Source organism: Sinohyriopsis cumingii, chromosome 4 (genome assembly GCF_028554795.1).
Source record: "Sinohyriopsis cumingii isolate HCF-2022 chromosome 4, ASM2855479v2, whole genome shotgun sequence".
NCBI classification, from domain to species: Eukaryota; Metazoa; Mollusca; class Bivalvia; order Unionida; family Unionidae; genus Sinohyriopsis; species Sinohyriopsis cumingii.
In genome coordinates, this window is record NC_142964.1 from 130,329,501 (window position 1) to 130,346,525 (window position 17,025).

Genomic DNA, 17,025 nt, shown 5'->3' on the forward strand with positions numbered 1-17,025 from the left:
CTCAACATTTTAAGAGAAGTCATTATAGACTATTAGAAGCTATGTAAGACACGTATCCCTCTTTGAATGATGAAGACTCTTTGGAAATGGAATGCGAAAATATCGTGAAAGAAGTGGAAGACAAAGGAGGCGTGGAGGACATAGTGATGAGGTCCAGATGGCCAGAACAAGAACAACATTTAGTCTCCTGTTTTGCCAAACACCTGGCAGAATAAATTAAGGAATTGATCAAGAATGATTTCCATGGATGCCAAAAAGATCATCGCAGTCAACTTCAACATGATAAATGTCTGATGATGTGCCAAGAAGACAAATTGGACGAGTATCTGGAGAACGCTTGGGATCTCATCTCGGAAGAAGCAGTGATGCATCAGTGGTATAAAGACTTGCGTGATCATTCCTCTCCTCCATTGATGACTCGAGAGATCAATCACGTCTAAGCTCTACTGGCTCAGAGTGGGGAGACGAGACGAAGAAACGGTTACTTGTCAGAGATTTTTAAGCAAAAGGTCAAGATTGAATTGATGACTTATCATTACCTGTAAAAAAAAACACACACAAGAAAACAAAAATGGATACCTGGGAACTTTACTTTTGAACAACACTTCGTACACTGCTTCTTGGAATCCTCTCGTGTGTGCTAAAGATGATCTTCCTCATCGTAATCTTCAAGACCATCAATCTTATATCAACACGGACGACAGTCATCTTCCAGCAACCCACTGGGTAGCCGTCTATTTCCCTTAAGAGGAATCCGACATCATCGACTTTATGAGAAGAAATGCCCAGACTACACGATTCAATAATATGAAATTACAAGGCACAAATTCCATGGTGTGTGGACAATATTGTGTGTATTTTCTTCATCAACGCAGTCTTGGATATTCTTTAGAACATTCAGTGACTTATTTTGATCATCACTCTTCTATAAACGATGATAAAGTAGATCTATGATTTTGTGACCATCATGGCTATCTTTAGTCTTTAGCTAGGAAACGTAGTGTACACCAATGACCCAATGACTTCCATCAGTGGAAATCTAATATCACTTCACAACGATGTCAAACTTGTCAAACATAGTTTGTTTGTTTGTTTTACTGTTAATTGCTTGTTGTTAGTTGTTCGATTAAAAAATACTGTGTTTTAAAAAAACGTTTCTGTCGTTTGTTTTCAAATATTTTGTGGATATACATACGCTTTGACTTCTCTCTATCCCTCACCCTAAAATCAACTATCATAGCGTTCGGATCCAACAAAAATCGTAGAGATCTTTTCTATCGCGTCCGCGCTTAACTATATAAAGCGAAGCAATCTCCAGTCTGACCATCAATTGTTGACTCGTCAACCTATGAAGATGCCTTCTAATTTAGCTAAACTAAACGAAGCCTACGTTCATTTGGTTCGTGTCAGGCAAAGCGTGCTACCCAAGCCTGAAGAGATAGAGAATGTCAGGATGCTAAAAGTGGCCGAGGACCTGATATAAAAGGTCTTCAGAGAGGAAATCAAGAAGGAGAAAGAAGAGTGGTCGGAGAAGTAGAAACTTCAGAAGCAAAGAGAGCAGCAGCAACAACATCAGCAGCTACAGCTTCAGGAATCAGACAGAGGTTTTGTCTACTGCGTGTAGACACCAAAAAGTTCTTCTCTTTCCGAAGGAGCAGATCTTTTCCCGTGGAAAAGCCTGCCGCGAGACAAGGACGCAGTCTTAGACGATAAAAGATTGCCATAACGCCCCGTCCACAAAACAGCCCTTTTCAGGGCTACACCAATACTCTAGAAAAGAGATACTAATTTAATTGCCAATCATATAATTTTGTGTGTCTATAAGCGCTTCATTTCTTTGTTTTATTTTAAAAATAGAAGTGTGCCTACAAGAGCTTCGTTTCCTTGTCTGTCAGATTGTGTGTGTATGTTTGTGGAGTTAGTGTTTGTAAGTAAAACAATGAACGTGTTTCTTTTAGGTCCGCGCGTTCCGTATGATGGAAAGTAAAGTGGGTATTGTAAGTTTTGGTATTAGGTGATGTTTTCCTTCACGTCCGCGCTTACAGTATAGAAAGCGAAATATTCGTCTGTCTGGTTTCTGGGCCATACTCGAAGCAGTAAAAATAGCACACCAACAGAAAATCCAGAAAATACTAATAGTAAGCGACTCTCTTAGTGTACTCAAAACACTTGAAACAGGCAACTCTAAGGGACGTGACAACTTCCTCAAATATCCCTACTTGATAATTAACAACAATAAAAGTCAAGGCCAAACCGTAGAATTCATGTGGTTTCCATCACACATTAACATCCCAGGCAAAGAAAAGGCCGATCAAGCAGCAAAGAACGCCCTAAGCAAACTTGAACTAACCCACATCGACTACAGCGTCCCTTAACTGTACAGCATGATAACCACAAAAATTGTTTCCAAATAAAAAACACAATGGGATACATGCCTCAAAGGACGTACGCTGTACTCGACACAAAAAACAGTGAGTCGCAATATCAAAGCACCGAAAACCAATATCAGTCAACATCAACGGATCATTAACCGAATCAACACAGGAAAAACCTTACTTGCAAGCAGTATGGGGAAATATGTCCTGGCTAATCGTGGATTTGGAGTAAAGTGCCCCAATTGCGTTGATGATGAAAACCTTAAGCATGTTTTCAACATACGCACGAAATATGACGAACAAAGGAAAAAAACTGATCAATACTCTAAAGTCAATTAATTCGTCATATACCTACCTGAATTCCTTCACCAATCTAACCCAAACCCCAACCAAACGATTGATGCCATATTGATTTTCCTTAAGGAAAGTGACAAAATCAATAAATTATAAGCCATACCTCCATACTTAGACCAACTGGACACATAGAATGAGCACATAAGTAATATATACTAAAGTTAAATTTAGAAATAGTATAAATTAATTTGATAAATAATATATACTCGTGCATCGCCGTTGGGCTGTACGCTACTGGGCACCACTCTTAGTGCGGCTGGGTGGGGAAGTGGGGGCAAGATTGTCATACGGTGTACAGCCTAATCGGGGTGAGTACCGTCAGTGCGCGGACCGGTGCTACACCTGCACCTATCACCTACCTCAGCGCCATGAGCTGCCCAGATGTATAGCCCATCAGGCGGTGTAACGGGTGGCTGATTATTATGACTACAACTTACTACTAACATCTTTCTCTTTTTTTCTACTCCTACTCAAAGCACCATGAATCGCAATAAAAAGTACTAATTATAACTGGCCTACAACATTAAAAGTATAAGGTGGCTTAAATCCCAGCCATCAGGGCCCGCTACACAATGCGGCAACAAATGTATTATAAATTAGTTAGAAAATTAAAATAACAACCCAAAATTATATCTATAAGGTGGCTAAAAACCCAAGCCATCAAGGCCAGCCACACAAGATAGCACCAAAATATATAATTAGGAATTATGACCCAAAAATAGTGAGCTATAAGGTGACTAAAAACTCAGTCATCAAGCCCCCCGCAAAAGGCGGAAACAATTATTATTAGCATAAAAACACCAAATATCACTCACTTAAATAACTTCTCCCCTAAAATAGATAGGAGATTCATCCTGCTATCTATATATATATATATATATATATATATATATATATATATATATATATATATATACTCTTCCTACAAACAGCACACGTGATTTTCCAAACTATTAATACGGCAAACGACGCCTCCACTATTCAAAAAATGGGGATAAAAATAGATACCGGATGTAGGATGCGACCCTATGCTGAGCCTGATCCTCCTTTACCACCTCCGGACATATACTAACTAGGTGAGTGCGTGTAGACCAGTCCCACCCATCTTTAGTCCCGTGGGACATAAATGTCTCGAAATCGGACCAATCTAATAGCACTTTATAAGTGCATCAATGCGTTGGGGGAAGTGGCACCATATCTTCCCCCTCGAAACAAAAGCCTGATGCAGTCCAAACAACCAAGACCAAACCGGCCCAGACGAATGAACCAAAACCAACTGCAACCTACAAAAAGGTCATTAAATTGCATCCAAACTACAACTTCCTATACAATAATGACCTAGCCATAGAGCTAATAACCCAAGGAGCCGACATATCCAGGGCTTCCAGGTTCAGTTCAAGTCAAGGGCAACTGACACACATAATACTACTGGAATTCTACTCAATCCCACCACTGCTCATTTATTTTGATGGCTACTCTTATCCACTCCTTGAATACACAAATAAGCTTCGCTTCTGCAGTCATTGCAAGACATGGGGACATTACGCCAGCAAGTGCAAGAAAAAACACGCTGTGACATCTGCGGCGACAGCCACAGCATCAAATGCACATACATAGGCCAGAAGTGTGCAAACTGCAACGGACCCCATCATCCCATTTCCGAGGACTGTCCATACACCTGGAGAGAAGAATAAATTATTCAAGTTATGTTGGAACAAAAATTGCCATATGCAAAAGCAAAAGCCACAAGGCAATTGAAAAGCACCATGCAGGAAAAGGAGCCAGCGCCACAAATACCTGTCACCCCTAATCCTAAGCCGGCCCCTACCCGAGTCCAACCCATCCCAGCAAACCAGCTGAAAAAATGATGAATCCTCTTGCCCTCATAAATCAATAACAAGAAACAGGTGGAACACAAATTAAAAGAAGAAAGCAATGTTAATTGTAACACCATCAAATCAACTAACCCTGATATATCGACCTTCATTCGGGATGTTCGTAATCAAGCCAAAAAAGAAAATTCAGATAAATCAATAACGAGCAATGCAAGTAACAAGGACATTAGACATGCAGATAATATAAATGTGCCCCCCCCCCCAGTCTTCTCACAGACCACCATTTTGCACTACCTAAAAGAAATCCTGGATGGTATTACAACTATCTCTCAAAAACACCAGATACCTTGCATTCCATTCTTAAAATACCATCTGACCTATTGGATAAACACCTTGAATCCATACCAAAACTCAAACCAGATTTGATAGTTATCCAAGAAACCCTCATTCATCAAAAATAGAAAAAATATCCCATAAATTCAAGGTTATTCAACCAGTAAATTCACTATGAGACAAAGAAGAAACAAAAAAAGGGGGGGGGTAGCCATCTTTATCAGCGACACACTCCCAAACACAACATTCGAACAACACTCTATAACTACAAATGACCCTGACAATCCCACAGCTCTTGAGTATCAATCGATACTCATTCACAGTGGGGATTTTTCCTTTGAACTTTTCGAGATATATTACTATAGTAGGCCACGTGCCGTCTCCCGTCTTAACTATGCCAAACTAATCAGCACAACGAGTGAATATATGATATGTGGTGACTTCAACGCACATAGCGAAATATGGGGAGGAAAACACCAAAATAAGAGAGGCTCATTGATTAAAGAATGGGTCCTTAACAACAATCTGGTCATGTTAAATGACGGTACTAAAACCAGAATTTCGCCAGAGGACGGGTCACTATCGGCAATTGACCTAACAATTCGCACACTCAAATTAGCATTTATGACTAATTTGGAAGCAGACAGAGACTTCACGTTCGGCAGCGACAATTTCAGCATAATTATTACGATAAACCTTACCAATCCAGTTGCCACTTCCTCAAAAGTACCCAAATGGAGGCTCGACAAAGCCAACTGGCATACATTCAACTCCTTACTTACCGGTATAGCTATGGTCAACCTACGGGAAGACGACATCGACAAATACAACCCAAAATTCCTTGAAGCGGTAAATGCAGCTGCCACTCAAAGCATCCCCATTATTGGAACTGATATCACTCCAAATACAAAACAACCCATCCCATGGTGGAATGCCGACTGCATAAATATAATCAAGGATAAAAAGAAAGCCCTCAATAAATTTAGCCATACAGGACAATCAAATGACTACTTTGACTATAAATCGAAAGAAAAACAAGCGAAAAATATTACCAAAGGAGCAAAGGAAACATCTTGGCAAAATTATTGCTCTACCCTTGAAATCAAGCAATGCAATGTAAAACAGGTTTGGAACAAAATAAAAGCAATGCGAGGCAACATAAGTAACAGTATTCCAAATATCACGGGTGCGTCAACTAACAAAGAAAAAGCAGAACATCTATCAAAACATTTCGCTGGAATGAGCAAGAATGATAACCATACAGATAAATTCCAAGCACAAAGAGCAACAATAGAGTGTAAATATCCCTACCTCTTTACCGACCTAGACTCCAGGAATTCTCCTCTAAACGACCTTTTCACCTTAGACGATTGGAGATCAGACCTTAGAAATAAGAAATCCACCTATCCAGGAGAAGACAATCTAGGATATGAAATATATAAGAACATACCAATCAATATTGAAGATATCATATTGGATATGAATATTCAACCATGGCAGATAGGACAAATTCCCAAAAAATGGAAACAGGCCATAGTTATCCCGATCCCAAACGCTGGTAAGGCCCCGACATAAATATCCTCTTACACACCAACCTCCCACACCGATACTGTATGCAAGGTGATGGAGTCAATGATAAACAACAGGCTCAAACATCACCTTGAAAGCAACAATCTTCTCTCACAAAACCAAGGATTCCGCAATAAAAGTTCCACCCTGGACCAACTAATAAGGCTTGAGTCTCGCATCAAACTAGCCTTCAATGCTAAACGAAAATGCGATCGACACCTCATAGCTATCGTTTTAGACCTTGAGAAAGCCTTCGATCTAGTTTAGAATGATGATCTCGTCGTCAAATTGAACCACTATGGAATCAACGGCAACATGCACAAATGGATCAAAAACTTCTATAAATAAAAAACAGACTTATCAGAACCAGAATAGGTGCACAATATTCAGAAGAATATGTGTTAGAGAATGGCACCCCACAAGGAAGTGTCCTAAGCCCGACCATATTTAATATCATGATAAACGACCTAGAACGATATGTTGACCTCATTAAAAGCGATGTATCACAATTTGCTGACGACAGTGACATATGGAAAGCGGGCAACCCACGCAGCCAACAGTTAATTACTGAACAGCATGCCAATTGGCAAATGGGCTGCCAAATGGGGGTTCAAACTATAAATAGAAAAACAACTGGAATAGTATTCTCCCCCACCCCCATAAAGGGTACATTGTAGAACCCCCAACCCTATACATTCAAGGCGAACTAATCAAATTTAAAAAAGTCGCAAAATTTTTAGGTATGTATTACGACCAGCACCTCTCATGGAAACATCACATCATCGAATTAGTACGAAAATGTAATGGAGACCATTATCTCCTGAAAAACATCAAAGGTATTACAATGGGGTGCAGACCAGGACGCATTAGTTACACTCTACAGGGCCCTAATTAGATCCAAACTGGATTATGGATGTCAGATCTACGCCTCTGTCAAACCATCAATTTTCAAACGCCTTGGCACAATCCAAGCTAAAGCTCTGCGCATATGTACAGGCACACTCCAAGATACCTCTAAAGAAGAAATATAGATCCTAACAGGCGAAACATCTTTAACATTAAGAAGAGAAGAATTAACATTAAGATATGCAGCCAGAATTTCTATACATAATTCTAGCCATCCCACAAGGATCATCATTAACAAATGCAACATCCCATTTAGCCGGAGACTCGTCCCCCTCCCACTTTCTGGGAAAAAGAACCACACATTATGTAAAGAACTACAACTCGACCGCCTTCGTTCAGAGACAACATGATATCCAGACCCTAGTCCATGGACAAGGAAAAAACTTAATCTCAACACCTTAGCAACAACTTTCGGACCCAAAGAAGAACATCCTTTAGAAATAAGATCCTGACTATAATAGACAATTCTTATAAGGGATTCGTCAAAATATACACCAATGGATCAAAATCAAACAAACCAGACAGAACTGCTGCAGCACTTACTATCCCAGAACTGAATAAGGAAATAGGAAGCAGACTCACGGATAATTGTTCAATATATATATAGCAGAATTTTTGGCCATATTTGAAGCTTTGAAATAGCAAACTAACAAAATTTCCTGAAAACATTAATAATTAGCGATTCACATATTGTACTAAAAACCTTGGAAACTGGCAACTCAAAGGGGCGTGAAAACCTCCTAAAAGAAACAAGTTTGTTGCTTACCAACATGGAAAAACAAGACCAAATTGTAGAATTCATGTGGCTACCTCCCATATCAACATCCCAGGCAATGACTGGGCCGACTTAGCAAACCAACTCAACTGACCAAAACCGACCCAAATCGGTTACAGCATCCCAGAATTATACAGCATGATATATATAAAAAATCGCCTCTAAATGGCAAACTAAATGGGACACATGCCCCAAGGGCGCACGCTGTACTCGATTCATAAAATAGTGAGTCGTAAGATCAAAGCACCGTCAACAAACAACAAACATCATCAACGGATCATAAACCGATCGAAAACAGGAAAACCCTTAGGTAGTATGGGGAAATATGTTCTGGCTAATAGAGAAAATGGAGCAAAATGTCCCAATTGCATTGATGACGAAGATCACTGGCACGTGTTCAACATATGCCCGAGATATAGAGAGCCAAGAAAAAACTAACTAGCTCTCTATATACTTACCCCGAATTACCGTACCAAAATATCCATTACCCCAACCAAGCCAATGAGGCCATATCAATATTCCTCGGGGAGACTGATAAAACTGGAAAGATCTAGCCAAGCCTATCATATTCAGATCGGTTTAACACTTCTTTTCATAAATTATCACCCCTATACCTATCCCATACACCTACCAAGTATCCATCTTCACCAACCTTAACACCCAACTGCTAGTTCCAATTATCGAAACAGTGGGTGCGGAGATAGTTTACGATTTACTGCCCAAGTAGAAACAAGGGCTGATGCTGCACCTGCACCCATCACCCACTATGCAATGGAGCGACAGACATAAAAGTAGGTAATTTCCCATAACCCTCATTTACAAAAATAGATTGTCGTGTTGCCACCGGACGCCCCTCTTGGTATGACTGGGTGGGGAATCAGGTGCGGGGGTAGTATACGGTTTACTGCCCAAGTAGGGGTGTGTCCCACCAAGCGCGGGATGATATTGTACCTGCACCTATCACCCACCACAGCACCCTGGGTAGTCCGGATATATGACCCGCTAAGCAACGCAATAGGCGGTTGGTAGCCAATTCTCCCTCAACACATATACTAGCAATCTCTACCTGCTCGGACTAATCAAATAGCACTTTTTAAGTGCTCTAATGCGTTAGGAGACGCGGCTCCATACCGTCCCCCTCGAAAAAAATCAATCAGCCCCATATGGTCGCATTAATCAGTCGTGCATGCCCGTATGGGCGAATACGACTATGACTGAAACGACCGACCATTCGCGCCATTCAACAATGAATACAAAATGGCTTCTAACCATCTTGACAAAACGAAGACGTTGCAAAAAGCAGTTGACGATCTGAGAATGCTGGAGGAAATGTTGCTCAGACTAAATGATGATTGCTATTATAGTCCCCGCCGTCTCAAAATGGAAATCAACAACTTAAAGAAGATGAAGGAAAGACTGCGAGAGTTATTGAAACAGGAAAAGGAGGACAAGGCGGACGAAGAAGATAGAATAAGAATGAGAGCATACAATGAAAAAAAATAGAAAAAGAAGAAGAAAATGAAAGGAAGAAAGAGGAAGAGAAGAAAAACAGGAGGAAAAATGAAAAAAGTAGAAGACAACAACTATAACGAAATTAAGAAGTTGGCGGAGGAAAAGAAAAAACTAGAAGAACAAGAAGAAACCCAAAGGCTCTTTTCAGGGCCACTCCATTGCCTCAAAAGGATTTGCTTTCTTGCCTAAAAATTTCTTTTGTCGATTTTATATTTTAGGTTTGCCTCGAAAGCATATTCTCTTGTCTAAATTTTTTTTAGCAGATTTTTTATTTTAGTTTAGGTGTGATAGAATAGATTGATGTTCATCAATCTATGTAAGTGTTATATATGTCTATACTTATACTGTATTTGTCTCTACCAAGAGTAGCGCGTATTCAGGTCAGACCCTTGCCACATTCAAGAGTGCTCTCAAAACTCACTTATTTCGACTGCAAGAACAAACTTAAAGACCTAATAATGTTTCCTACCTTAAATATTCTCGGCATGTTTTTTTATGTTTTCTAATTTCATGGTGTTTGTAATCATATCATTATATATGTTTTTTATCTTATAGGTGTTGTCTAATGTTGTAAAGCGCTTAGAGCTTCTAAAGATTAGGCGCTATACAAAGTCCTCATTATAATTATTATTATTCTTGCCAATGTCCAGTACCGTGACGTCACCTCACTTTTTCCATTCCTATTAAACACAAGTTTCCCTTGTCCGTAAACAGGCTCAATATTCCTAGTGTTAAATTCCCATTGTCTGTAAACAGCCCCGAGGTGACCTGAAAAACCTTGTCCATAAACAGCCCCAAAGGGGGTCTGTAATTTTTTTCCCCATTGTCCGTAAACAGCCCCCCCCCCCCCCACACACACACACATTTCTTGTTACTGAGTGTAGTATAATTAAGAGCTAAATTATGATTTTTCTAAGTTTATAGTGGTATAAACTCTTACTTGTCGACTCATTGTACGTTATGACTATAACATACAACGTACTCTGTTCTGTACAATGTAGGAATGTGTCATGATCAGTGCCGATTCAGCAGCTGGTGACTGGGTGGTCAGTTATGAGTAAACCATGTCCAAAGTTTGCCACGTGTCTTTATTTACACAATATATGGGTTGCTCCCGCCAAGTTTCTCGATTCCGACAGTGTAAAGAACTAGGTAAGTGGTGTTTTTCTTGCTACCAAGAATATGTTGAATCAATTTAACGAATACGTTATATTTAATGTTGGTACTACATTTATTTCAAGGAAGCCTAGTTCAAATGAACCTTTTCTTTAGCAGTAGTCATGCTATATTTCTAGACGGGCTCTTTCCATTATGAATCACATCCCTGCTTCTTCTTCTTATCCTAACCCCAGTCTTTCCTAAATATTTACATGTTTCATGTACTATTTTAGTAGTATGTATATTCCATTAAAACTAAAAAAATTTAAAGCCAAACCTTATTCAGTCAGCGCAAACTATTTTAAATTTTGAAAAATGAAGTCGTTGACGGCGAGTGCACCGTGACAATTTTACTAGATGGAGCAGCCTAATGTGCATAACTCGTGATTGGGATTACGCGGACGCTCGCGTTGATAAAAATGAAAGCCGGTACATTAATATCGTATACAACAAGAGAAACCTTTATGGTATAACGGTACCATTTGCACAAGTCCAGGTGCGTGGAGCTTAAAGTGTAGGAACATTGCATTCAGAAATAAAGAACAAAACTAGCTGTGATTAGTACAGTTTGTAAAAGATGTACTTTCTGTTGAGCTTTAAAAAAAGTTGAGCCTCTTTGCAACATGTAAGATTATGTTAATTCATATCTAGATCATATTTTGTATTTTTTATGATTTTTTTTTTTTAAATGTGGTACACCTGGCTGAAACTGTGTTGTAACTAGATAACTCTTACCCCTGTCTAGTTCCAGCAGAGTTATCTATCTTAAATGCACTGGAGTACCGGTTTTGTCCATGTCAAATTGACAATATAGCATTGTTCTCTATGACAGTGTGAGACATGCATGCTGAGGTAGGATAGAAAATATATTTATTTCACAAAACATTAGCATTGAGGTACATGGAAAAACAATTGGTACCGTGATACCTTATGACCAGTGAAATCAAAATCAATGGTACGAAACTGCAGTGACAAAATTCCTCTGGAGGCTAGAGGCAAACAACAAAATCACTTCTTTTTGAGTTTCCTCTGTAATGGACTTCATGGTGACTTTATAATTGTATTAACATATAGATACTTTTGGAATGATTAAAAACTGTATATCCTGGAAATGTCAACACCTGTTATTTTTTCAATACCATATCAATTGTATAAATGAGCTGTATGAAGTCAAGTTTGAAACTTAGCATACAGGTATATTACAAGAAAACAAAATACAAAGTATCCACTCTTTTTTCTGTGTTTATTGCTTACTGATTAATTAGGACCGCTCTGTTCGCCTAGTGGTTGGATGTAGCAGATCGTGGGTTCGAACCCCAGCAGAGTCATACCAAAGACTTGAAATGGTACTAACGGCTGCCTCGCTTTGCACTCTTTGCACTCAGCATTAAGAGGTTAGTGTTAGGACTGGTCGACCTGGTGTCAGGATAATGTAACTGTATGGGTCTTCATGCTACACATGCCTGCAGTATGATGCCCCACTGCTCGACATCACTATAAACTGCCACACTGCAGACATCATAGCTATATGACTAAAAAAATTGTTCAAGCTATGTTAAAAATTCAAATCACACACACACACACTAATAAGGACTAGCTGAAATATAGCAATTTTAACCTGTGAACAATACAGATATATAAGATAATCAATTTTTTTCATCCTGAATGCCAACACTTGTCAAGCTCCATGCCATTTGTTAACACAGTATTATTGTAGGCTTAACACCATTTGTCATAACCTGATAGGCTATACATGACTGCCAGTATATATGGTGGACAAAGAACCACTGACACATGGGAAGCTAGTAGATTTTAACTACGGTCATCTTTTTGTCCTTGACATTGGCTTTATTTGCTCCATTGCGAGGTATATGATCGCCTTGTAGTGCTTTCTCTGCGAATGAGCGTGCATCTATCTTAAACATTCGCTGGGCATTCCAAACTTTCTTGGCGTAGGAAAGATATGCACCGCTCATTGGATTAGCCATATACGTCCGAGTACCTTCTTTTAGACTACATTTAAGTCAAATTTCTGCAGCTTTAAGGCTTGTCTTTGCAACCTCTTTGGCCCTTATAAGTTTTCTTGAAAATAACTTGAAGCGATTCGTGCTCACTTTCTAAGACTACTCGTCTCTCGTAGACGTAGTTCTCAAACCTTTCCGTTCCAAAGACTTATCGCTTAGAAGTACCGGTAGCTCTTTCTCGATTTGTGCATAATTTACCTCAGTTACCGTGAGTACATGTGAGGCATAGGCATATATATATATATATATATATATATATATATATATATATATATATATATATATATATATATATATATATATATATATAATTTCTTGCACGCATTTGTCGTGCATTTGATCTCAAAAAGACTCTGCGTCCTTCTTGATCAACTGCCTTTATGGTTCCGTGACTTCTGATAGCCTTGGAACAAACTTCTGTACATAGTTTATCGAACTCAACAGTTGCTGGACTTTCGACTTAACTGTTGACTTAGGCATATCCCGGATCACCTCTATTTTAACACTATAAGCTTTCAACCTTTCTGCAAAGATCACATGTTCCACGAACATGACTTCCTTCTTCCATAGTAGTATAGTGGGGCGATATACGGACAACGGGAAAATACATCACAGAACCCCTTGGGCCTGTATACGGACAAGGAAAGTCCCAGTCAAAAAGTTATTGGGCCTGTATAGGGACAATGGGACTTACCATTAATATACGAACGATAGGAATGAACAGGTAAGGTGACGTCACAGTACTGAAGATTGGTAACAATGTAGCAATCGGGACCAAAGAGCGGGGTAAAAAAAAAAAAAAAACTAGAACGTTTTGGCGGGGCATAGACAAACACAAACAACTAAACCAGTGAGTAAAACAAATTAGGCAAGAAAGAAAATCTTTTCAAGGCATATAAGTGGCCCTTAAAAGGGCCTTTTGGTTCTTCGCCTTCTATTTTCTCCAGTTCTTCTACAAGTACTTTGCATTGGGATATACTGATGAATATGTACATAACTTGTAAATGTGTTTGTTACATGTCCAATTGTTATGTATTAAATGGTTAATACTTAGTCATGGCACAACTCGTATAGCTCGTATATTTAATTGAATCAATGTTTTGTACCCATACAACAGTGCTGTCCAACCTTTTTGACACAATGGGCCACTGAAAAATGTATTTATTGAAGCCGAGGGCCGCAGCAGAAAACTGGAAAGCAACGACTATATAACTCCTCAGGCCCTAGCGGGCCATTTAAAATCAGACCGCGGGCCGCGGGTTGGACAGCACTGCCATACAAGATAATTTTCTTCTTGGAATCACTACTCTTTCTGTGAGTCTTTCTTCGAAATATCTTTTTCTGTGTCTTTCTATCTTCTATGAATTGGAAGTTGACATCCCTTTGATTCAAAACCTTACACGAAAGAGAAAGATTGCAGGAAAATAAAAACAGACAGTTGGTTTCATGAAGAGTGCTAGAGACGTTACTGTGCCGTTAGGACACGTACGTACTCCAGAAAACCACGCTACTCGACTACGATGTTTCATTCACTATGTCACTTTGATTTTGTCGTTGACCACAATGTCTACCAGCCCTGATTTAACACACGTTTTTCTTCATTTGATATTTTAAAAAATACTAAACCCATTTTTAAGAGAACTACCCTTTTACGACAGCAGCTTCGATGTCTCCTCCTGCTCTTACCTCTGTTGCTGCACCTACAAAGGTGATCTTTCCTAATCCCAAAGTACGAGACAGAGCAAATAAGTTGTGAAGTTTAATGATTGTATCTAAACAACAACCGTCAAGCCTCCTATGCTCCACTTCTGTTTGTGATAATAACTTATGATACTTCACATTTTACAAAGTGGAAGTTTACAAATCTTACAAAAGTTATATGACTTTAGCTTTTGACACTTGAACAGACTCTTCGTTTTATAAGTATCACGAGAAAAAAATCTATCCAATTTTTACCATTTTCTTAAACAGTCACACACTTGCAGCTTTAATAGAAATATGTATTTCTTTTATTTGTGGATATCCCAAAGACCCGTCCCAGCATATAGAGCTGATTAAGAACGTTTTAAATATCCGCTCAATTTTTCAGAAATATCAAAGCTTTTATGTGTATATTCCCTGTTCCAACCTTGATTAGTGTTTCAGTATGTTCCAAAAAAGAAAAAAGAAACAGAAACAATTTTGAGAAAAAAAAGTTAACTTTCAGTTGAGGTTTCTCTCTGTTTATACATTTTCTTCAAGTTGTTGGTGCATGGCAGATTACATTCGCATACCTTCTTAAAGTGAGAGACATTTCTACACAAGTCAGTGCCTTTCTTAAATTCGGTTTTATTGGTTAGTCATCGTTAATCTTTAAAAATAATTTTAATGCATTTCTTTTTTTTTTATAGAAGATTTAAGGCTTTCTCTTGTTGTAACGGTATTTATGTTGTTTAGTCCGTTACTGAAATTATCTATAGCAAAGTGCTTAAATTTGTTCAGTTTTTTTTTATTTCAAGCCCTACAAAGGATACAAGATTGTCTTGAAAGAGCATTGAAACTCTAAGTTACACGGACGTGAAGGAAAACACCCTCTTTGTTACTACAGTTAGCTATCGTGTTCATTCTAATCATGCTTGCCTTATATCTTTGTGTTTTAGAGGTCATATTTCTTCTTAAGTAAATACACGCATCAATAGACAGACAGCTTGGGTCATCATCCTTAAGGTTCACTGTCCTTTCGCTTCTTTACTTTGTACAAATCCCAGAGTCACAATTTTTAAAAACAAAAACAAGAACAAACATAATGCCATGTCACTCAATACTGTAACCCTTCTGACTCTACCGATGTGAGTGTGTGTTTGTCAAAATGTTTAAGTGAGATAAAAAGAAATTGTTTCAAAACGCGAACCAGTACTGTGACCATTCAGTAGTTGATGTGGTAAGAAGAAATGGTAGAAAACACAGCAGAGGGATTTAAGTTCATATTCCACTCTGTCTGCACTGCAATGATAACAACGCAAGAGCGTAGGCATTATTTTGCCACACCACCATGGAACAAAACAATGCATCACTCATTATAAACGATTTCATTGGCTAGACTTATTTTCTTACCGCGTTCACTTCGAATTGACTTCAGTAGCGCATCACACAGTGTCGAGATAGGTCGTGTGTCACTGTTAGGCGATTTATAAAATAATTAAAACGAGTAAACCTGACGCAAGAACAATCGTACCTTGGGCGATCCCACGTAAATTGTGTCAGTTTTATAGTCAAATACATCACAGCATATTTTGATGAACTATTCTGTGAGAACTTTCCATCCACGTTATCAAAAAAGGAGGAACGTTTTGTAGTTGCCTACATCTTCAGTTCACTCTTGTGATATTTAATAATGGTGTATTTGTTTTCTATGGATGTGATTTTCTAAGTGGAATGTGTGTTTCTTTGAATCTTTCTTTGGAAAATATACTGCAAAAACAAACGTAAGTGTCGTGATATTTCCTACTGTAGGAATAATATTCTCTCTCTCTCTCTCTCTCTCTCTCTCTCTCTCTCTCTCTCTCTCATAGTAGTTTGGATAGAAATCCTAATGGTATATGTTCCCGTTTGATGATACCTCTCCAAAATTGTGATCAGTAGTCACAATAATTATGTGAACTGTTCCGTCTGTCATGAAATTTATTTTCAAACACTTGCACCCTTACAAATTGTAAATCAGTAAATCCTTGGATGAAATAAAATCTTGAGTTGACGAGCTTGTACAGTTCAGGTATCTTAGCTTTGGCCTTATTTTGGCACTGCAATGTGTCACGGAAAAAATGTATAACATTAAGTCTACCGTTTTTTAAGAAAGGAAACAAACACAAGGCTTTTTCAAGAATGACGCGAGTGACATTGCACTGTATAACTCTGCCTATGGTTAACTCTGAATTCTAAAACCAAAACAAACGTTCGGAAAGAATGTAAAACTGTTCAAGAATGACACGAGTGACATTGCACTGTAGAATCCTGCCCATGGTTAACTCTGAATTCTAAAACCAAAACACACGTTCGGATAAAATGTAACAAGGTTCGACCTATCGACCTATTGTCTCTCAGTTTAGACTGTCGATAGAAAAAGAGGCGTTTTGGTGCTGCTTTTTTATTATTTTTTTTTCTCCCGGCCTTTGATTTGTGAAAACTTTGCAACATTGTTTGTAGCG

The 17,025-nt window shown here is 38.6% G+C and overlaps 2 protein-coding genes across 2 annotated transcripts in view; both read left to right on the plus strand.

Annotated features, from left to right (window-relative positions):
• The first annotated feature begins 5,323 nt into the window (after positions 1-5,323).
• On the plus strand, positions 5,324-6,472 carry LOC149802093 (uncharacterized). Its single transcript, XM_089956890.1, has one exon. The coding sequence runs from the start codon at positions 5,324-5,326 to the stop codon at positions 6,470-6,472; it is 1,149 nt and encodes a 382-aa protein (XP_089813016.1).
• A 4,250-nt stretch (positions 6,473-10,722) lies between these two features.
• LOC149802094 (long-chain-fatty-acid--CoA ligase ACSBG2-like) overlaps positions 10,723-17,025 on the plus strand; it is a 155,879-nt gene continuing 149,576 nt past the window's right edge. The window contains exon 1 of the mRNA XM_089956496.1: positions 10,723-10,811. The gene's annotated coding sequence lies outside the window, so the exon portion shown is untranslated. The remainder of the gene's footprint in view (positions 10,812-17,025) is intronic.